The 24,070-nt window shown below is 39.6% G+C and overlaps 1 protein-coding gene across 2 annotated transcripts in view; it reads left to right on the top strand.

The window, feature by feature from the left end:
- Positions 1-851: 851 nt before the first annotated feature.
- The window catches only part of rims4 (regulating synaptic membrane exocytosis 4), a 91,150-nt gene continuing 67,931 nt past the window's right edge, over positions 852-24,070 (top strand). The window contains exon 1 of one of the 2 annotated variants that reach the window (XM_003220603.4): positions 852-1,590. In XM_003220603.4, the coding sequence (XP_003220651.1) occupies positions 1,494-1,590 (97 nt within the window). In that variant the 5' untranslated portion in view covers positions 852-1,493. The remainder of the gene's footprint in view (positions 1,591-24,070) is intronic. The other variant, XM_008110086.3, reaches the window with a different exon arrangement.

The following is a 24,070-nucleotide window of genomic DNA, read 5'->3' on the forward strand; positions in this document are numbered from 1 at the left end:
ACCCAGCATATCTATCTTGTTTGCTGTGTCGTACAACGTCGTTGTGTCAATAATAATAATAATAATATCATTTTTGTACCCTGCGTCCATCTCCCTGAAGGGACTTGGGGCGGCTTACATGTGACCCAAAGTGCCTAAAACAACAAATCAATACAAAAAAATAAATAAAACTATAATGCGGTTTGACATTTTAACTGCCACGGTTCAGTGCTATGGAATGATGGGAGTTGTAGTTTGGTGAGGCACCAGGATGGTTTGGCAGATAAGGCTAGAGACCTTGTATAACTACAACAATCATGATTCCAAAGCATTGAGCCAGGGTAGTTAGAGTGGTGTCAAACTGCATTACTTTTACAGTGTAAATCGGGCATGGGCAGACTTGGGTCTTGCTTCCAGGGGTTTTGGACTCCAACTCCCACCATTCCTGACAGCCTCAGGCCCTTTCCTTTTCCCCCTCAGCCGCTTAAGCGGCTGAGGGGGAAAAGGAAGGTGCCTGAGGCTGTCAGGAATGGTGGGAGTTGGAGTCCAAAACCCCTGGAAGCAAGACCCAAGTCTGCCCATGCACCCAAGTTTGCAATGAAGAAGCTCCCACTAATATGGTATAAGGCCATCATGAGGTGCGTCCACACCTGCTGAACCCTCCCAAACTGAGGGACTGTGTCAGTTGCTTAACAAAAAGTGTAGGGGAGGGGAGAGAGGGAGAAAGAGCGCATGCGCCCTCCGTCCTTTTTTCGCCTGGCAACGCCGGCCGCCGCCAACTCTCCCTATCAGCCTCGGAGAGCCCCCTCCCCTCCTCTTGGCCCAGGCGGCTCTGATTGGCTCCGCCGCCTCCCGGGGAGTGACGTCACGGCCGCCCCTGCCCCTGGACGCCGGATTGAATGAAGTGCCATTGAGCCGGCGAGAGGAGCAGAGCGGGTCCCGACTCTCCGTTCCCTCCTTTGGGGTCTGCTCTCCCCATCTCCTTGGAAGAGGCTCCCGTAGAGACGGGAGAGGAGCAGCAGGAACCCCGTTAACATCTGCAAGAGAGAGAGCAGCAGCTGGCACGCGCTGCCTCCGGGGACAGAAGCTGCAGCCTCCTTGAGCCTCTTCTTGGAACGACAGCCTCTGGATGGACAAGGTCCCCTGACAGCATCCTTCACCCAGCATCCTTTCCTCCTTTGGGTACCACCAGCATCCTTTCTCCCATCCACCTACCTTCATCCCAGCATCCAACCTCCATCCCTTGGGTACCACCAGCATCCTCTGCTGTCCTCCTCTTCTCCGCTCTTCCATCGTCTTCTTCCCCCTTTTCCTCCTCTCCTGTGGGCCACTGGGGTCCCCAAACCCCTCTCCTCCCTCCAGCCCACCTCCAGCCTCCCTGAGGCCCCTCCACAGCAGCCAAGACGCCGCGGGCTGTGCTCCGAGTGAAGAATGGGACATCGAAGCTGTCCAAGCCGCCGCCGCCGCCAGCGTCCGAAGCCCCCGGAGGCAGCGGTGGGACTTCGGGGCTTTTCATGGAGCGGTCGCAGAGCCGCCTCAGCCTGTCTGCCTCCTTCGAGGCCCTGGCCATTTACTTCCCCTGCATGAACAGCTTCGATGAGGAAGACGCAGGTAAGGACAACTGGTAATAGTGGGATGAGTGGGGAGGAGGAGGAGGAGGAAGGGAAGGAGGCCTGTGGGTCTGACCCTGGTTTGGAGCAACGAAAGAGAAAATGATTAAGGTGGGACATTTGTTAGGCTTCCAAAACTGGGACTACAAATCCTCACAAAGGCCTGGCCAAGTGATCTGGAGGTGGTGGGATTTGTAGGAAAACACCACTATACAAAAAGTCTGGATGCAGCATTGGTACTATGTAGGATTACCTGTGGGTCTGACCCTGGTTTGGAGGGACAAGGGAGAAAATAATTAAGGTGGGACATTTGTTAGGCTTCCAAAATTGGGACTACAAATCCCCACAAAGGCCTGGCCTGGAGCTGGAGGTGGTGGGATTTATAGGAAAATACTGCTATACAAGACCTTATTCAGGAAGCCTGGGTGCAGCATGGGTACTGTGTAGGATTACCTGTGGGTCTGACCCTGGATTGGAGGGACAAGGGAGAAAATAATTAAGGTGGGGCATTCATTAGGCTTCCAAAATTGGGACAAGTAGGACTACAAATCCCCCCAAAGACCTGGCCAAGTGAGCTGGAAGTGGTGGGACTTAAAGGAAAATACTGCTATACAAGACTTTATTCAGGAAGCCTGGGTGCAGCATGCATACTGTGTAGGATTACCTGTGGGTCTGACCCTGGTTTGGAGCGACGAAAGAGAAAATAATTAAGGTGGAACATTAGTTAGGCTTCCAAAATTGGGACTACAAATACCCTCAAAGGCCTGGCCAAGTGAGCTGGAAGTGGTGGGACTTATAGGAAAATACTGCTATACAAGACTTTATTCAGGAAGCCTGGGTGCAGCATGCATACTGTGTAGGATTACCTGTGGGTCTGACCCTGGTTTGGAGTGACAAGGGAGAAATTAATTAAGGTGGGGCATTCGTTAGGCTTCCAAAATTGGGACTACAAATACCCTCAAAGGCCTGGCTAAGTGAGCTGGAGGTGGTGGGACTTAGAGGAAAACACATAGGAAGTCGGACTTGGCTATGGTGGTCCATGCTCTGGTTACATCCCAAATAGACTACTGCAATTCACTTTACATGGGGTTGCCTTTGAAGACCGTTTGGAAGCTTCAAATGGTCTAACGAGCGGCAGCCAGATTGCTCACTGGAGAGGCGTACAAGGAACATACAACCTCCCTGATATGTCAGCTCCATTGGCTGCCAGTCTGCTATCGGGCAACATTCAAAGTGCCGACTTTAGTCTATAAAGCCCTAAATGGTTCTGGCCCAGCTTACCTGTCTGAGCGTATCACCCCTCTATGAACCATCTTGGAGTTTAAGATGGAGATGCCCTGCTCTCAGTCCTGCCTCCTTCGCAGGTGCGATTGATGGGATGAGAGACAGGGCCTTCTCAGTGGTGGCCCCTCGGCTGTGGAATTCCCTTCCCAGGGATATTAGATCAGCCCCCTCCCTTCTGACCTTCCAAAAGAGTGTGAAAGAGTGGCTTTGGGATCAAGCCTTTGAAGAGCAACTATAGTGCAAAAGATGGATATGGAATTATATGCAATGACTACTGGAATGGCCTGGATTATGATTGCGGATAGCATGGTTTTAATAGTGAATATAATGTTTTTAAATGTTTTGATGTGTTTTAAATTCAATTTTAAAATGTTTATTTTAATTGCATGTTGTTTTAAGGCATTGAATAGTTTCCTATGTGTAAAGCCGCCTTGAGTCCTCTTCAGGGTTGAGAAGGGCGAGGTATAAATGTGGTAAACAAATATGGTAAATAAATAAATAAAACAATTAAGGTGGAGCATTCATTAGGCTTCCAAAATTGGGATAGCTGGGACTACAAATCCTTTCAAAGGCCTGACGAAGTGAGCTGGAGGTGTTGGGACTTATAGGAAAACACTGCTATACAAGACCTTGTTCAGGAAGCCTAGGTGCAGCATGGGTACTGTGTTGGATTACCTTTGCTCCCCTCTTCAAACATATCTTTTCATCCTCTTTTCTCAGCCAGGTGAGAATGAGAACTAAAATCCAGTGGCTTGTGCCTATGTTTGTCCTCAGGAAGATCCATTCATTGAAAAGTGAATGAATAAATATCAGAATCTAGGCTAGGGTGGGGTCAGGCCAGGAGACAGAAACATCTACCCACTCCTGCCTTGACTATCTTTCTTCACTGTACTAAATATATAATAGCATGATGCAAAGGAGTTGCTTCCACCCTTCCAGCCTCTCCCACACGTTTCCAGCTGTGGTAAAGACCATGAATGAAACCAAAGGAGATGTTTTACGTTTTTGCATGCTGACACCCATGGAGAAGGTCAATCACGCTGGGTATAGGTGGGGTGTTTTTCTTCTCTCTGCCTCCCTTGCCCCAACTCCACTTGTGTGTGGATAGTGAAGGACATGAAAGAGGAAAAACATTAAAGGAGGCAGCGGAGAAGCAGTGGATTTAATACTGTGTGGGTCAAGGGCATTTTGGAGGCAGGTGACAGGAAAGGGGTGATATATAGAGCAATGAAGTGGCTGGTGGAGGAGGAGATTAATGTATGAATGAGTTAATTGGTTAGAAATGCTGGACTAGGGGCCAAAGAAGTTGTAATCACTGGCTGCCTAAAAAGCTGTGGCTTATGTGATTTTTCACTTGTCCCTTTGCATCTGTGAACTGATGGGGTGTGCGAGTGTGGGTATATATCGAGGGAGGGGGGCCAACATATCTCAATTGCAGATTGTGGCTGTTCTTAGTCAACAGGACATTGGGCAAGATGAACCAGATATCTGCGAGCACAGTTTTGGCTTTTCAGCAGGATGGCATGTTTAAAGAGGCACCGACTGACTCAATCTCTGCCTGACTCAATATGAGTGATGGATGACACCCTCATTTAAGCCGCCTGATTCCTTTTAGCGATCTGCCAGCTGCTTCCTCTGCACATGTTGTGTATATACTCACTGTGAAGCATACTAAGTTAGGATCCTGAATTAGTGTGCATGGGATTAAAGGGTCATTCTTACTCATAATCAAGTGGACTCCCTGCCTTTTGATTTACACTGAAGTCAGTGTATTTAGAAAAGGACAGTGGAAGTCTTAATCCTTCTATTAAGCTCCTCAAGCCTTCTGGATCAAGTGATGAAAAAGAAAAGTTTAAATACAGCTGGAAAAAAAATCCCTTTCTGACTGTACATTCTGTACAAGCTGTGCAAACGTCAACATAGTTCTTGTAGGAAGAAAACACCACCTTGGGTGTCTGCAAGGCAAGACCCACTGCTCCAAGAATAAACATTCTCAGTACAATCCACAGCTAAAGTATGCTTATGTTGTGACAAGGATATATCTGTACATGTTAAAAGCAATCTGCACTGAAGTCCATGGAGCCTAAAGATATTAACCCAGTTAAATGATATGAGAGTAAATCCAGGTGCTGATTGCAATTGTTAGAGTAGATCCATTGCATCCACTGGATGTTGCCATTTATTTTCTAGTTGGGGCCGGGACTGGAGTTTAGAACATCATGCAGGGGGTGTTTCTGTCAAATGAATCCAGTTACTAGTTGACTTTGAAAAGTAACGCAATTTTTCCTGGTAGGAGCATCCTCCTATTTTGGAGGAGAAAGGAATGAACATTTTATCCACTCATTAAAATTAACTTTAATTATAGTCCTCGCTGACCAGGACTGGCTTCAATTATCTCTACATAGCAATAGCTTAACCTTGACATAGCCAGAGAAGAGTGAGCAGGTAGTTAAAACTGGGTGTCTTGAAGGGCAGCATATTTTTGTTATATAATTTGTTGTCCCTTTTTCATTAGGAATGAGGAGAGATGTGTGTGGTATTTATCTGCCCCATATGCCAAGATTACATAGCTGGCTTTTAAGGTTAACTTGCATGTTGATCGGTTCGAATCTGTGAGATGAGGTGAGCTCTCGACTGTCAATCCCATCTTCCCATGCAGGGGCATGAGAGAAGCCTCCCACAGGGGACGTCTTTGTAGATGACTGATTCTCTCACACCAGAAGCGACTTGCAGTATGTGCTCAATTCGCTTCTGGCACGATAAAAAAAACTTGCGAAGAAGCCTTTTGCTTCTTTAAATCAGGCAGTAAAATGTCTTCAGATTTGGTGGCACACCTAGATGGCTTTAGAAAATTTGTCAAATGGCTCAGCGCCATTGCCACTATCATTGCCATTGCCCATTGCCATCTATAAATCTTGAATTAGATGTCAGAAGAGAGAGAAAGCTTAGGTAATACTGAACAGGAACAGAAGTAATAGCAGGAGTCAGACTCAAATCTTCCATTTTTTTTCCTGGAATTTGATCTTTTCCTTGAAGATCAAGGGAGACATTGCTCATGATATATATGAAATCTAGGCAACTTTGTGCAGAATCACATTAGCCATTGTTGACAACATAAAGGATAAAAGAGGTAGTATTAAAAATCACAAATGGCTTAGCTACAGTTATCTATAACATAAGAGTTATTAGCTAATCAAGATATGTGTGCATTTGAAGTCATTTCATACACTATTTCATTACAATTCATCTAAGGTGGCTCTTGTTACTCGTGGACTGTAGCTCCTAGAATATTCCAACTACATACTCACTAGGAGTTATGTCTAAAAGAAGTAACTTTTCCAAATCGAATCAACAGAAATGAGCCATGTCCCTACTATTGCTTGCATATTTTCTTTCTACATGTGGGTTTGGTGTTAGAGGAAACTATGATTAGAAACAAATAAATCAATATAAGGTATATATATTGATAATGGGACATTTGTTGTGACTATACATGTGCCCCTATAACTTTTGGATTTTTAAAGCAGTCAAAGTCAAACTCTTGCAAATGTTGAAAAAGTATTATTTGTAGTCCAAAACATTCAGTGTGAGGCAGAAGATTTAAGATTGGCTGATTGTATGATGTTGCACTTTAAGTAACACAATTACAGTGAAAGACTGAGGTTGCTGTGTTGCCACATGCGCTACTTTGAGGAGGCCATGGCTGTCTAAAACCAGCTGTTTTTCGAAATAACATGAACAAGTGACAACACTGCTCTTTGTGTGGGTATGATATGTAATGTTTACTTGTTACTTTTTGACATTGTGAAGTGCTTGAGTCTTGTTTTGCAAAATTTTATGCCATTTGCTTTCTTTTCTTTCTTTTTTAAAAAAAAGATAAGTATGGTGGGTGAAGTGGCATCAAAATGTATTAATTCTACAGTGTAGATGCACCCTATGTAACCTCTTCTAGTTCATCTCACCTTCAAATATATGATGGAAACATTAACTGGTGCTCTATTCACCATTAGAATGGACTGCTTTCTTCCCACACAGGTGATGGTTGATAGAGTAGGTTGGGGCGGGGAGCGTCTCTTATAGCAATAGTGTCCCATTTTTAGCATCTGTGCCTGATGAAGAAGTCAGTGTGTTTTGAAAGTGAGTGTGATGTATTTTGCACCTTCACCAGCCTGATAAAGATATCACCCTGATTTGCATTTTGGGTTGTGTTGAAATTTCAAATGAAAAGTCTGGTGAATTAGTAGTTGTCCCATCAGCAGCAACAGTTAGGCTCAGCAGGGGAGAAATTAATTTATGTCTTTTAAAGAAGGTGATAAATTGATATAGGACAATTCAGTGTTTCATTTAAGGCTGAGTTGTTTTGCTGATTGTGTTTTATTTTAAAGACATCTGGAAGCAGCCTCAGACAAATCGGCCTGACCTAAATGAATGTGTTAATGGAGCCAGGACTTGAAGAGTCAAAGTACTCCTCTGAGTTTAGGAGCAACCCTCAACATAGCTCTATGTGTGTGTGTGGATTTACCTAGCAATATAAAATATTTTAGGCTGGTAGTGCTTTCAGTAAATAATTAAAACCTGTTTGCTTTTTAAAAGACATGTTCTGAGTGGAGATGAAAACTGGAAACGGTTTATTCGCAAGGATTCATGCACCTGCATGTTTTGATCCTCACTGTGGGATGTAGATATGTCAATAACCATGATGAGAGCCTCTACTTAAAAACCTAGCGCTACTCTATAGTCTCGATTGTGTCTGTACCTTAAAGTTTTCCTCTCTGCACTTTCACTTATCTTCTGTCCAGACAGCTTTGTTTCAGGACAAAAAATCCAGGAAAATGACAAAAGCCAAGTCAATTATGTCCAGATACTCTGACTGAATAACTATAGTAGCCCATACAATTTGGCCATTATCCCATAGCCCGTACAAAGCATAAATCGATTCTGCATGTGGACACTGGGAAATAAACATGTTCAGTTTAGTACCATCCACACCTGCAAAGCACTTCTCTGCAATATCCTTTCATGCCTGTAAATCATAGCTTAGTTCTGGACAACATAATTAAAGTCTGAATACTTTTAAGTATTCTCTTTTGTCTGATTGCTGCCTTGAGATAACAACAAAAACAGCTTGTGATGAGCCACTCCACAAATGTTGCATTCAGACTAACAGTTGTGCATTGCTGCCTTAGAGTATTTTTACAATGAAAGCAGACATTTCTTGGTAAGAACCTGAGAGGCTAGGCTTGCCAAAGTGCCTGGCCCCCATCCCTATGATTTAGTGCTGACCTACAGAAGGTTGAATATTGACTTTATCATGTAACGTCTTCTGTTTGTTTGTAATGCTAAGTTTTGCTTTCTCCTCCACATTATATTAATTCCCCTTCTGCTCCCACCGTGGCCCATTCCCTTGACATTGTATTTTGACCTCAACCATGTCATCTGTCACGAGCAATTGTGCTTGCAAATCTGTCTGTCACACAATGCAGATACACTGGTATTACTCCGACATCACAATTACTTCCTTTGCCTCCTGAGTGATTAAATGGAGACAGTGTGTACCTAAATCTATGCCAAACCATATCAAGGCCTAAAGGGAAGTCAGACTTTCTGGTGAAGAAAGTGATTTCACAGCTGAGTGATCATTAGAAATCTATCTCATAACTAAACTTCTATCTCTGTCAGTAAAACATCAATCTTGGAGATCCCTACTCCTTCCCCTTGAAGATACCCAGCTCTCTTTTTAGCAGGAAATAAGCTGTAAAAAAGATCATGAACTAAATTGCAACCCCAAGGTTGTGCAGTCAGTCTAATTTATGCTGAGCTACATAACATCTGCTTTTAAAGCAACCTATAAATTAATTCTTGCTGCAACAAGAATCTCATTTCTCAATCTTTCTGTTGTCTTTAGAAGGTATATATTTCCACCAAATAGACTTTTAAGATCATTTTATAGAGCGCAAAATGATTATAGGAGAAAGCCCTAAAACTTATTTCAAGAGTTATTGGAGCAGTGAAACTATTGCAGCATGCCCTCCAGTATCTCACAGATGAAAACAAGGACATTCATGACCAAGCAACATCAGAGTTTGGCCAAGGTGGCAAAATATTATTAAAGAAGAACTATGCATGGTCTAGGGGAGGGTGCAACAGTTTGCTTTTACCTGAGCCCATTGGAAATATTTCTTTCTCCCCCGCCCCTCCCCTGAAATAATGAGTACAAATTACATAGATTTAGCAGTGGGAGTAAGCAAAGGAGGAAAAAGAGAAGTGGAAGGAAAGGAGAGAAACCAGGACATTTTAAAAGCTCCTGGAAAAGTGGGACTTCTGAGGATTAATTGGAAGGGCCTCTGCGAAATCAGGATAGATTTGTAGTAGGGATGCTCTTAACCATCATTTATATCTCCAAAATCCACGGAGAATTCCTGAAAATAGCAGATAGAATAAAATCACATGAGAATTTCATAAAGAGGAATGAAGGGAAGAGCGCCTATGGAATATTTGCCTATGGAATATAGCCAAATATTGCTGAACATGTAGAGTCCTGCAAAACAGATTACATCTTCATCTTCTTGATCCTCTGTGTGGCAGCTTATAGCAGCCTCCTAAAAGCCAGCAGTATATTTATGGCTTTTCATGGTTCATGGTTCAACCCCGGCAAGCTTACAGTACTGCACACAATCCTAATTGCTTTCCGACACTCACTGTTTTAGAGACAGAAACTTAAACAAGAATGCTACCTGAAGCATGTTTGATCCCAGTGAAAATTAACTTTGGATGGGGAAGAACAACTCTTACAACTTTCTATTTTAGGACAAATTTTAAAGGATAGCTAGTCTCAACTAATGCTGTAGCAAAATAGCACAAATAATGTTGGCATTGGAGGTGTAGTTTGAGAACATTGTGAAAAGGTTGACTCACTTATAGAGTAAATTCATTTTGTAGTTATTCCCCCTTTTGAAATTACTTTGGTGAGATTTTTCACCCTTTTTTCAGAGAGTTCTTGTTGCTTTCCCCATATGAAAATCCTCAAAATTCTTTGGAAGAAACCTTAACAGTTATAGCAGTTTTTTAATATATACAACTAAATGCCAATGTATGGTTTCAGTTCACATCATAATGGCATACATACTTAAGCAAAAAGAGAACACAAATAAGAAAAAGTTTATATACATGGTCCCCCCAATGTATATACCCTTAACATCTTATAATTCTGGATTATTATTTTTGCAATTAAAATGTATATACTCTTAACAGGAGTAAATATTCCAATAGTAGAATAGTGTCGTGAAATCACACGACAAATTTTAAATAAGGTTTGCAACTCTGTGCTTCAACAATGTGAGCAGTGCATTGCTGCAGGGACAACAATTTAAACAATTTATATAAATTTGTAATTTAAAATGGAATTTATAACTTGGATCAAATCGACATTATAGCATTTCTTCTTCAGTCTAAATATATATACTTAGTCTTCAGATAATCACCATCGCTGACATTAACGGTTGTGTACGTGGTATATATGGGACAGAAAAGACAGTGTATGTCAAATGTGTAACCTGACTTTCCTTTAGCCAGTTTGGGATGATTTATGTGGTTGTCTCCCACACTGTTTTTATCAGCACAATAATCCTGGACTTGACTAAGACACTGGCGTGACTGGCTCAAGGGCTACCCCAAAGGTATCACAAAATCATAGAGTTGGAAGAGACCACAAAAGCCATCCAGCCCAACTCCCTGCTGTGCAGGAAAACACAATCAAATGGCCACCCAGGCTTTGCTTAAAACCCACCAGAGATCAGACTCCACCAGTCTGAGGCAGAATATTCCACTGCCAAACAGTTCTTATGGTCAGGAAGTTCTTCCTAATGTAGAATTTTTCCTGCAATTTGAATCCATTGCTCCAGAGCAGCAGAAAAGAAGCTTGTCCCCTAGCAGAGTGGGTTCTTGAGTTCATGTTTTCTTGGTCCTAGTTTTGCTTGCTAACCACATGTCCACTTTGGCTCTCAAAAGTGGTATAATCCCAGTAAGAAGCCCATGCTTATAGAATTTATTCAGTTAAATTTCTTATTATAAATCTTTCCAAATCCTGAGCTAACATGAATGGGTTAAAACCTTCAAGGGCATAGCCATATAAATTGGATCAAACTTCTTGGATCAGTAAAGAGCCTCAGGTGTCTGATTCTCTGCTCCCTCGAATGACTGAGCTATATGTGTCCCACAACCTGTTCACATTCCCTAAACTAGGCTACTGGCAGCCCTCAGATGTGCCAGCATGGAATGAAAATTCAGCTGCCAGTCCAATTTGCTTCTTCATCCGGAATGCAGGGGAAGTCCACTTTTAAATGTCTTCTTCATCATAGAAATAGGATCTCTCCAATTCAAATACAATAGCATTAACTACTTTTCAAAGCAGTCGGTATCCTATCACATCCTACCAAGTATCTTACACCATGTTGTTTAGATATGATGGAATGATAGGCTAGATGGACTCTGACGTGTTTGTTGGCCATAATGAAATGTTAATTTGATGGCTTGATAAAAGTACAGTTAAGCCTGCTTGGCTTGAAGTATTGCAGCCTCTCTGGACGCTTGTGAGACGTGCATTTCGCTCACTGGCAAATGTTTGTTGTTGGAACAGATCTAACGTTGATTTATTTTTTCCAGAAGATGTTGACCTAATGTCACTTTTGGCACCTGATTGGGGTTTGTACTTTCATCACAGACAATGGGAAAAAATAACCTACCTTTCATGTTTGAAAATATTACTGTGCGTTTTGAAGTAAGAATGTTACGTCATAAAGTTAATTCATCCATACCTTGAGTTATAGCCCATCTTTCTTCAAGATTAGGACTCAATGTAGCTAATGCTCCTCACAGTAATAAGCATAGAAAGGAAACCAACTGGAAACAAGTAAATGAATATCTCATGTTAAAGAATAAAAAAATATTGATATGATATTCGTAAAAACAAAACTATGTATAAAAACAAAGGGGAAGAAAAAAGAAAGGGAGAAAAGAACAAGAATAGAACAGAAAAATAGAAAAGGAACAGACCTCTGGAAGATACCAGGAAGTCAAAACAAACAATCATTTTTCTATGTAACATCGTTTCTCTATCCTGATAATTTTAACCTATGTTTATATTTCCACTTCTTCTTCGCCTATGCGCTATATATATATATTCTATATACTGCAATTAAGTAACTATAACAATAATAACAAAAATTTTAATTAATTTTTTCCAGAATATACACAATTTAGTGTAGGTAATACACATAGTAAAATAGATACTCTAACTTGCAGTCTTAAATCTGTTCTATTTATGTCCCTTTTTCCATATCTATATATTAACCTTTCTTTTTCTCTTTTCTTTTTTCCTTTTTTCTTTTCCTTTTTTTTCTTTATTACTATTATATTATTATTGTATTATAAAAGAAATCTTAATAAAAAGTATTTTTAAAAAAGTTAATTCATCCATACCTTGAGTTATAGCCCATCTTTCTTCAAGATTAGGACTCAATGTAGCTAATGCTCCTCACAGTAATAAGCATAGAAAGGCTACAGGGCACACAGATTCTTTGGAACAGTGTTTTCTTTATATTTGTTTGATTTATATTTGTTTGTTTTTAAAATGTACTGTATATCCTGTGTTGTTTTTTTTCTGCCACGGGGCTTCAGATAACTTACAATAAGAACCAAAAGAAAACCCCACACTCCCCACCACCACCACCCGGAGAATAAGTCCTCAGCAACATGGGTTAACAGGAGAAAATTCTTGCCAACCTATTATTCTTCCTGGCAGGGCTTCCTAAATGTTTAGACCCTCCTTTTTCCTACCTGGGAATGAATAATTAGAAATATGCTCCCCACCTCTATATCACCACCACCATTACCACTATTGGCTTTGATTTCCATTTCTCTGTTCTCCAGTGAAACTGACAAGGTAAAGAGAATTCTTTGTCACAGTTCACTGATGCTTCCAAGGTCGATAAAAGCAAGAAGGCAGTCTTCCCTTGAGAGCCGAGGTGGTAAAAGAACCGACTTGCCACAGCTGCACAAACTGATAGAAGGAGAAGGTGATGAAAGACACAATTGCCTGTTGGGCAGAGGTTGAAATGTTGGGAAGAAGTCATGTTCAAATGTGTGTGACGATATGGGATAAAAGTGGCAAATGAAGAACTGAAAATGTGTTAAAACGCATTAAATCCCAGGTGGCTCCAAAACAGTCATTGAATTCATCTTCTTGCACGCCATCAAATGAGTAATATTGGCCTGAATTCTGTTGCTTATCTTATCTACAGTAAACCCACTGAAACAATGAGATTGATCTATGTGTTGATTTACCATTCAACAACAATCCATTGATTGGATCTACTCTAGATGGGACTTACCAACAGGATTTCAGATGATGATGATCATAATCATACTCATAACCATAATATAGTTTAAATAATATGTAAACTTGCCATTTCCAGGAACATTGGAGTGAGGGTGTTTGGAAAGCATGCTTAAATTGCATGTGTGCAATATTTATATTCAGGAAGAGAAGGTGGGCAGGAATTTAATGTTTATTTGGATTGCATTACAGAGAGCTTGTTCTTATATGAATGTATCCCTGGATATGTTTCTGTCGAGGAGCAAATGTTCTCTTGCCACTTCCAATTCATGTAAAATTAAGTCCCATGCAATATTTATTAACTCAAAACTATAGCTTTCCCAGCTTAAAAAAAACAGCAAATCAAAACACACACACAGAGGAAAGAAATCCTTTGGTGTGTCAGTTTTCTGTCAGGAGGAATCTTGAAATGCTTGTAGCTACATCACTTGCATGTATTAGGTCTGAGGAATGCAAGCATTTCATTTGCTGCAGTTGCATACTTGTCATAAGAATTGCTTACTTGCATGAGTTTTCTAAGCAATATGTTTCCTACATCTAATTGCATATACATACATACATATATACATATACATATATATATTTGCTGCAGTTGCATACTTGTCATAAGACTCACTTACTTGCGTATGTTTTCTAAGCAATATGTTTCCTACTTCCAATTGCATATCTATATCTATATTTGTTACTTAGTATCCTGAATTTTTCCCTAAACAGGTACTCAAGGTGGTTTCCCACAAGATTAACAAAAATATATAGACACAAACATGAAATGTTATAGTATCATAATTCATTTGAATGAAAAACAATTTAATGACAAGTCAGTAAAAAGCACGCCACTTCCATCCCATTAAAAACCTGCAATTAAAAAGAATGTGCCACATGCTTGTGTTTTGCACATATATTGGTCCAAAAATATTTTAACCACTTGCAGCCTTTTCATGTGCTCTGAGCATTTCACATGTATTACCTGGTTAAAATCTTTATGAAAATCCTATGAGATAAGTCAGTATTGTCCATATTGCAAACAAGAAAACAGAGGCTAAAACTATACTGTATTTTGCTTGATGCCACCTAGTAAGTCCATTCAAAAGAAAAATCTGAGTGAAGAACTGCCTTATTCATAGCTCATTCTCTTGGTCAGATTACGCTCACTCTTTCATAAAATAAAAATATAGATAACAAGAAATCCTACTACAGATAATTTGACAGTTGACCAATTGGAGGTCTATGAAACTATTCCTACATTTCTGGGTCTGGGCATATTTTTTACAGTCTAAACAAAATAACTGTATTTTACTTAGTAAAAACCAATCTGCTTAGCATTACCCATTTTCTTCAACTGGGTTAATGGCTATTCCAGTGTTTTTCCCAATATGAAGGATAAATGGAGAATGTGTCAGTAAGTGCCAACATTGTATGTTTTTGTGCACATTTTCAAATGAGAAAAACCTAGAAATTAACAGCACATTTAAGCAGAAGCTTCCATCTGACTGTGTTTAATCACCAGACCTTGAATTCTGATCATTGCAGTCTAGATTTCTGTTTGATATTGCTGTCTTTAAAGTGTTACAATTTAAAAACCCCAAATTATGCAATTTGAATGGAATCATTATATTCTCTTAACAGCTGTTCAGCACTTTGGATACTTCAACCAATCAAGTGGTTTTAAAGTATTATCTAGAATTCATTTTAGTGGGCCTGTGCATAATGAGTTTCCTTTTCAGTGATAGATCACTGGAACCCTATAGCATTTTGATATCTGTAATATTGAGCATAGGTGAATAGACATGTGGCCAGACTATCTGCACCATGGCATTAGTTTTTTTCGAAGTAAGCAATATCCACCTGAAGCCCACCAAGGTTCTTCTCCCCAAGAGGTTGTAAAACAAGGATTTGTGTTTAGTTTCCTGGACTTATAAAACTGCATCTTCTCAACTACCTCAGTTCTGGTTCTTGTTCATTGCTGAGGTTATTATTAAACTGCATCTTCTCAATGGTTTTATGCTGATGTTCAATCATAAGTGGCAAGTATCCTCTCCTAGCATATTTGTGAAATATCTTTCCATTATCTGACAATATATCTGTTCTCCAAAATTATAACAGTTGGGTACAACTGTAATTTAGTGGCAGCCTTGACTTTCTTGTCAGTCTGATGGTGAACCAAATCAAGATTGAAGGAGATACCCAACCTCCTGAATCTGTTTTGAGGATAGAGTTCAGTACCTTGGATAGCTCCCTATTAGAACTACATTTATAACATGTAGCGTTACCTCTAGAAATATTGCATAATCATCATGGCCCATCATCAAACATACAAGAGATGGTGTTCTGATAACCAATTAAATTTCATTTAATTGTAACTATTTGTAAGAATGTATTGTAACTAGTTAAGGGTTTTGCCATATTTGAACCAGCAAAATATAGTATTCAATGCTTTATTAGATATTACAAAATTTTGTAATGGTCAGTTCTTTTCCTACTTAATATTCTTGATTTTATGAAGTGGTAAGAATGAATATAATGGTTAGAGTTCTAGACTTGAATCTGGAAAAAATAGATCCCAGTCCTCACTGGATCATGAAACATATTGGATGACCTTGAGCAAATCTCTGTTTCTCATCCTAGACTGCCTCGCAGGTTAGTGGTGAGGATGAAGCAGGAAGAATGAAAACCAGGAGAATTAATTGGAGGGAAAATAGGATATAAATGTAACTGACCAGTTTAAACTAGTGGTTCCTAACTTTGCATCCCCAAATGACATTAATGTCAACTTCCAGAGGTGGCCAGGCATTTTCAAATGTGCAATCCAAGAATTTCTAGTGACTCATTCCCAATAAAGTGGAAAATTGTTTGGATATAGATTATTTGCTATCGTTTCCTCTCCTCCCGAAGAGCATAGCTGCACAACATACAGTAGATGCTCCTTATTTCAAACGCCTCAGTTTTGTTATTCACCATCACTATAAAAATGTAGAATAGTCATTAACTGAAGACTCATTAACTGGCTTGCCTCCCTGTTGGGAAAAAAGCAACAAGAGAATGCTGTAGGGAAATCTAGAAAAATATCATTGCAAATCCCATTGGGTTTATTTCATTATTTTTCTCTGCTTCTAAGGGTGCTTTTAAGAGACCAGATCCGTCGTGCCGGTGCAACAGCTGAAATCCCTGGTACAGATGTTGCATAAGATGGTTATTAAATAAATTGCCTCCTGTTACGTAAATAAGCTATACTACTTTAAACAGATGAGGAGCTGCTTTAAGCAGAGACATTACTTTGGCCCAGCAATAAGCCACGTAATGTTATCTGTGGTGGGTAGCGGCTCTGTACTATTTTGCTTCCAGACAGGCTGTCTGACTAAAATTTGCAGTTCAAGCTTTTGAGGAGCCAGATGACATTGTTTGCCAGACACCTTTTTGGTGCATTTATACTTCCCAGTTTTGGCTTTTATTCCTCTGCCATCTCACTTTTTCAGTTACTTTTGAAATGTCCCAGTTCATCCTCCTCCCACATTACCGCCTTCCCTAGCTTATTTCCACTGCAGCAAAAACTGAGTTCAAAATGCAAAAGTAATTTAAACTTAGTTAACTCAGACTAGGACAAAGGAGAGAAAAGGGCAGGTATCTGCCATAGCTCCTTAGTTGTAACTTACACTGTGATTGTGTGCATTTTTGTACCACCAATTCAGTTCAATGTAGACTACTCCTTCGTATGCAAATAAAGAATCCACTGAGGGAAATTTAATTATGGTTTTATTCTCATCCCTCCGTGTTTAGAATTGTGAAATAGTACTAAAATGGTTTTTAAAAAGACAAAAAGAAACAAAGCATTGAAAGCTCACAGTCTTTACAAAGAACTGAACTAATTAATTAGAGGGCATCTGAAGGTCAGTGAAAATTGCCATTTACTACTAACACAAATTACATTGAACAGCAAACAGTATAAGAAGACACAAGATGAAAGCTCCTGACTGATGCATCTTTGCTGAATTGGACTTTGGAGTAATTCCTGGAAGGGTCCAGGCTAAGTGCTATGCCTTACCAAAACGTATTAAGAACTCAATGTTATATAGCAATATTTAAAAAAATGAATTAAAAAACTCCCAAAGTTGTGAGGATCTTTGAATTGTAGACTTGGAAGATTTCACAGGGGTCACTTTGTCCAACATGGTACCGTGAAGGAATACATAATGAAAGCACTCCTGAAAAATGCCCATGCAACCCCTATTTAAAGACTTCCCAAAAATAAAGTGACCATTATGCTCTAAGGCAGTGGTTCTCAACCTGGGTTCCCCAGATGTTTTTGCCCTTCAACTCCCAGAAATCCTAACAGCTGGTAAACTGGATGGGATTTCTGGGAATTGTAGGCCAAAAACATCTGGGGACCCCAGGTTGAGAACCACTGTTCTAAGGCATATCCCACTGTTGAACAGATCTTACTTTAAAGAAGTCCATTCTAATGTTCAGATGGGATCTCTTTTTGAATCCATTGGGTTTGTGTTCTTGGCTCTGGAGCAGCAGAAGACAAGCTTGCTTCATCTTCCACATGACACCTCTTTAGGTATTGAAAAATAGCTAATGTTCCTCTCAGTTTTCTCTCCTTCAAGCAAAGCATCCCCAGTTCCCTTAGTCATTCCTCCTAAGACCTGTTTTTTAAAAATTATTATTATTTTGGTCACCCTTCACTGGACACATTCCCGGTTTGGGAGTGCTGAACATAGTATTCCAGGTGAGATTTGACCAAAGCAGAATAGAATAGAACTACTATGGTACTTCCATTGATCTGGATATTATACTCCTTTTGATACAATTGTAATGGCTTCTTTTGGTTGCTGCATCATACCGTTGACTCATGTTTAGCTTGTAATCTATAAAGATCACTAGATCTTTTTTACTTGTATTGCTTTCAGGCCAGGTATCACTCCTTCTATATTTTCATATTTCATTTTTTCTTTCTACATGTAGTACCTTGCATTCATCCCTGTTGAAAGGCATTTTGATAGTTTTGGCTCAACTCCCCAAAGTATTGTGGTTGTGTTGAATTTTGATCCTGGCATTTGTGGTATTTCACATATCAGTGAAATTTCAAGAATGACAAGCATTTCAAAAATTCTGAGCAAGAGCAAAATTATGTCATGGTGTAATAGTAGAATTTGTCAGTTCCTTCCAGAAGTTCCTTTTTGAGCATATGTTTAGACATTAGAGGCATTTTCACATGTTATGGCATCAATCTTATCAATTATGTTTTATATTTAAAACCATATTATATGTATAAAAAGTGTCAATCAAAATGAAAAAGTAACAGACAGTCCAATAAGTTACTTTCCCACCAAACCGCATAATTCATAATGGCAGTGAATTGCTTTTCAGGCACAGTCATGAGTTATAAGAATATATTATTCTTTCAAAGTAACCTTTGAAGCTCTCCAAGCGTAGCATTTGCTCTTTTACTCACTTTGTTCCACTCCTATTTTTGTCAAGATAATTAAACACTCAAAAACCTAATTTTCCTGGACTATATCTAATATCACTGAATTGGTATTAGACAAATGCTGGTATCAAATATTTGCTGGTAATTCAGCAAATACATTACCAACGGAACATTCAACATCAAAATGTGCAAAGAGAATTTTGGAAGAAGGTAGACTGTGTTTTACATCTACAGGGGAACAACAGAAATATTTCACTATTATCAGTAGTATTTCCACCTTGTATCTTAGGTGGACTGATGCATAGAAAGGTGAAAGTTAATCAGGCAAAGATTTTTTTTCCTGGCACGGGAAAGGGCTGTGACTGTAGAATGCTCTTTCTATATTACAGTTATTAAAAACTCAGGAATCCTGCTGTTTTAAAGTGTCAAATGAAAGAGTTACATTCTTTGTTATGCCTAACATTACAATGCTACTTTAACAAAAGACAGCCTAGAGGTATTGGGCACAGTAAACCTACTCAAAGATGTACACACTGCACAGACCTAATTCTTTACAGAAAATTTACATTAAGTGTTTGTGAAATGTTTCTGCCTCCTAGGCTTTTTGTTCAAGAATGGCATGACTAACATCTAGCAGCTGGTCACATGAGACATCTGCAAAGATGTTGAATGTTAGTGCACAGTCAAAGTGACTGATCATAGTACTTGTGTGTGGTATTATGCAATATAATCAAAATTCAATGCTGTTGTATGACTGACACTTGTTTTTACTTCCTTCCTTGGTTGCTCTTAGATATTCATGTTTCAGGGCTACCCGAAGAAGCAGCATCAAATTGCTTTTGGTGGCTAGAAGGCTCTTCGTCGGTATTGGTGCCTGGTGACTTTTGGGAGTTGCAAAGAAACTGTATGTTTCTTTACTTATTCAAAATGGATTTCTGCAAAAATATTTGAAATGCTATAGGTCTCCACTGTGTTTTATTCACAAGAGAAGACTAGCCTTGGAACTTCTTATGGTGTATCTACACTGTAGAATTAGAGCAGTTTGGCATCATTTTAACTGCCCTGCCTTGATGCTATAGAGTCTTGGGATTTGTAACTTGGTGAGACACCAGCACTCTGGCTGCTAAGGTTGAAGACCATGTAAAACTACAACTCTGATGTTTCCATAGCACTGAGTCTTTGCAGTTAAATTGGTGTCAAATTGCATTAAACCTATAGTAGATGCATCCTAATTGAAGTGGAGAAGAGATGAAATTGCTCACCAGGCAAGACTCTTGCATCAAATCTTTCTTTACAGTGGTATTATGTGCCTTAGGAAAGGGGGTGTTAAGGAGGGGTGGATAACACTGTTTCTCCAGTTGTTTTGACTCTAATCTCCATGACCCCTTGCTATGCTGTCTACAGTTTCTGGTAGCTCAAGTTCAAAACATTTGGAAAGCCACAGGTCCAGCTTCCTTGCCTTCAGTAACATGTTTTGAAGGATTAAACAAGAGGGCAAGTTAAGGCTGGGTGATAAAATGTAGGAGCTGATGTTCAATCTTTCAAAGAGAAGGTGCTGTATCATATAGAAATTTATGAGGTTGTTCTTTAAAAGCTTCTTCATGTGCTTTAGAGCCTTGAAGCTGCCAAGTTGGTCAGGATCCAATACCCAAACAGCTTGACTTGGTTGTCAGCTGCTGCTGTAATTGTGGTGAACTCTAGAGGCAGCCTGATGCAAGCCGTATTGATGCCGCCTGTAATGAAATAGTCCGTGTCAAAAAGCTGCACTCTGTGAGGACATTTCCATGGAAACGTGCAGATCCCATGGTACTTTGCCTGCACTTTGATATCAGCAGAAGCTTCCACGTCTGTACATTCTTTCACTTCATTAGGTTTCTTGGAAGTGACACAGATAATCCAGATAGGAAGGAAGGAAGGAAGGAAGGAAGGAAGGAAGGAAGGAAGGAAGGAAGGAAGGAAGGAAGGAAGGAAGGAAGGAAGGAAGGAAGGAAGGAGAGCATCAACAAAGTTAGGGATGTTGGCTAACCAGTAGAGCAGGAAATGTTAACAATGGTAATCTATCAGGCAGAAGCATGAAAAGATGCTGAAGTCTACCCCTCACAAAGTATAGGAATTTGTCATCACTTCCACCCAGTTAAGTCGATATCTTTTCAGTACTGATTAGCCACAACTTAAACCTCCTTTTGATCATATAATGCACACTGCATCTGGACTAAAACTATATTGTATATTTATAACCTATTTTGAAGACTTTGTGGACTCGCTTGTAATGTTTTATAACATTAAATAATACAAGTGGAAAACCAATTAAATTGAAACTTAGGTGAAATTTTTTTAATAAAATGAGCCAACAAGCCAGTAGCAAAAATAAACACATACGGCACAATGCTTTCATCCAGTATTTTTCAAACTCTGCTCCTCCAGGTTTTTTGGTCTTCAGCTCCCAGAAATTCTAGTCATCTTATCAACTGTTATGAATTGTGGGAGCTGAAGTGAAAAACATCTGGAAGAGCACAGTTTGAGAAACCGTGCTCTATAACTCAATATGTAATACCAGCACTTGGTAAAGTTACTTTTTTGGACTACTGACTTCTTTGGTTTCAGATTCCCCAGGAAATATGGCTACTGCCGATGTCCATCCAGGTTGTGCTAGGGGATTTGAGTATTTGTGTAACATATGACTCTACAGTTTGAAGACCAGTGGAACAAAAATTGCTTTGCCTGTGTTTCGAATCATGCAAGAAGAAATGAAGTTAATTTCTTGGAAAAGAACATGAAAAAACTAGAGCCATTATGGTTCTACCAAGTATTGGAGAAGGCTTGAAGAGAGGAGATTGCTTTATGTCTACAGGCATCCTGCATGATTTTGGACTCCTCACTGTGCAACATTTAAAGTCTCATGGGGACCTGAAACTGTGCCTTTCTTCTTTTCAGAGTGGTTCATTCTGCTTGCTTACATTTCTGAACTTCCGGTATTTTAAATAACTTTTCTTACTTAGGTGAACATCTGCAGTCTTCGCCCCATATGTTGTTGAGCTCGGGCTCCCATCAAACTTCTTACAAATACTGTTCTTGTTTCTTCACATAGCACCATCACTGAATATGATGCTTTACAAGTATAACAACAGCAAAACAAAAACAAAATCCCAGGCAGCTCTCTCAAAGGCATACAATCTAAAATCAATCACATTTTACTATTGGTTGCATTAGATAGGGCTAATGGGTGTTGAAGGCAAATAACAAGACAGAGGCTACACTTCATAGTTATAGGAGCTTGATGCCACTTTAAATGTTATGTCTCATCTCTATTGATTCCTGGGATTTGTACTTCAGAGGAATGCATTAGGGCTTACTAACTGAAACTTCAAAGAAACATGCCAAATTAGAAATAGTAGTATGCTGTAGGATGGAGGTATTACAAATTCAGTGATATCAAAACCATTATGACTAGTATGGCCTACCCATACATCACTTTGCAAAGATTAATACTAGTGTTTTGATAGACAGTAAGACAGGATTCTGATGCGATACGAGATGACAGTTATTTATTGACAACATTGACTGAGAGGCATTCCTGCCACATAAATTTATGACCCTTTGATAAGATTTGCTTCCCTTTCTGTCTTACCCATGGGTCAGTCCTGAGTTTCATTCAGGTCTTAATCATTACATTTATAAATAATTCAATCCCTGCTGCCACATTTGACATAATAGATGGTCCTGCTAGGACTCTTTGCATTGCTATTTTTGCATCTCAGATACAGAAATAGTTTATGGCGGGGGGTGTATTACAAGTATGGAAATATGTACCATATGTACCAATTCTAAGGAATTTAATTGTAGAAGATCTTTTCCCTGGATTTGCAGAGTTTCTTCCTATTTATTTGTAAACAGAAAGGAGGCGTAAAGTGTTTTTCACATTTGTTGCATTAGCTCATTAACAAGTTCTTGGACAAATATTGTCTTATAAGATATTTTCATTCTGTATTTGTTGTTCCAAAAGCAGCATTATTTTTAATAAAAGATCTTTGAGGTTTTTTCTTGGATTTCCCCTTCTGTGCATCTGAAGCTGCAGTCTATCTAACAGTTACTTGATAGTTAAATCCATATAGTTCATGATTTACTTTTCCATAAGCAGACACTAGGATGGAATATGTTTGGGTTGATTTAATCAGAAATCAAATAGCCTCTAGGAAAGTCATTTTATACACATCTGCTTGGAAGTACATTCTGTTGAGCGGAGATATTTTGTCAACTTTGACATCATGGCCCTATGAATGAGATATTTACCTCAGATATTAACAGAGGCGGTCCAACCATAAGGCGAACTAGGCACTTGCCTGTGGCGCCATCGCCCAGGGGGCGCCATCATCCTGGGAGGAGGGCGCCACTCTCCACCTCCTTCTCCTTTGGACCTCCCGGTGCCCGCGCTGGGCCTTCCGGCCGGCGCGATCCCACCTTCGCACCACGTGAGCCCACCTTTGGGGCCTTCAGAGATTGTGAGGTCTGTGGGAACTTGGAAGCTAGGTATGTGGGGTTTATATATCTGTAGAAGGTCCAGGGTGGGAGAAAGAACTCTTCTTTGAAGTACAGTAGAGTCTCACTAATCCAAGCCTCGCTTATCCAAGCCTCTGGATAATCCAAGCCATTTTTGTAGTCAATGTTTTCAAAATATCGTGATATTTTGGTGCTAAATTCGTTAATACAGTAATTACAACATAACATTACTGCGTATTGAACTACCTTTTCTGTCAAATTTGTTGTATAACATGAAGTTTTGGTGCTTAATTTGTAAAATCATAACCTAATTTGATGTTTAATAGGCTTTTTCTTAATCCCTCCTTATTATCCAAGATATTCGCTTGTCCAAGCTTCTGCCGACCCGTTTAGCTTGGATAAGTGAGACTCTACTGTAGGTGTGAATGTTGTAATTAATCACCTTGATTAGCATTTAATGGCCCTGTGGCTTCAAGGCCTGCCTTCTTCTTGCCTGGGAGAATCTTTTTTTAGGAGGTGTTAGCTGTCCCTGATTGTTTACTGTCTGGATTTCTTCTGTTTTCAGAGTGTTGTTCTTTATTTATTGTCCTGATTTTAGAGTTTTTTTTAATACTGAGGGCTATCTGGGTTATCTAAGTCCACACTGCCCTATATCCCTGTTCAATATTTAGTGCTAAATTTGCAAATACAGTAGAGTCTCACTTATCCAACATAAACGGGCCAGCAGAATCTTGGATAAGCGAATATGTTGGATAATAAGGAGGCATTAAAGAAAAGCCTATTAAACATCAAATTAAGTTATGATTTTAAACCAAATGAAGCACCAAAACATCATGTTAGACAACAAATTTGGCAGAAAAAGTTGTTCAATACGCAGTA

Source organism: Anolis carolinensis, chromosome 4 (genome assembly GCF_035594765.1).
Source record: "Anolis carolinensis isolate JA03-04 chromosome 4, rAnoCar3.1.pri, whole genome shotgun sequence".
In the NCBI taxonomy this organism is placed as follows: domain Eukaryota; kingdom Metazoa; phylum Chordata; class Lepidosauria; order Squamata; family Dactyloidae; genus Anolis; species Anolis carolinensis.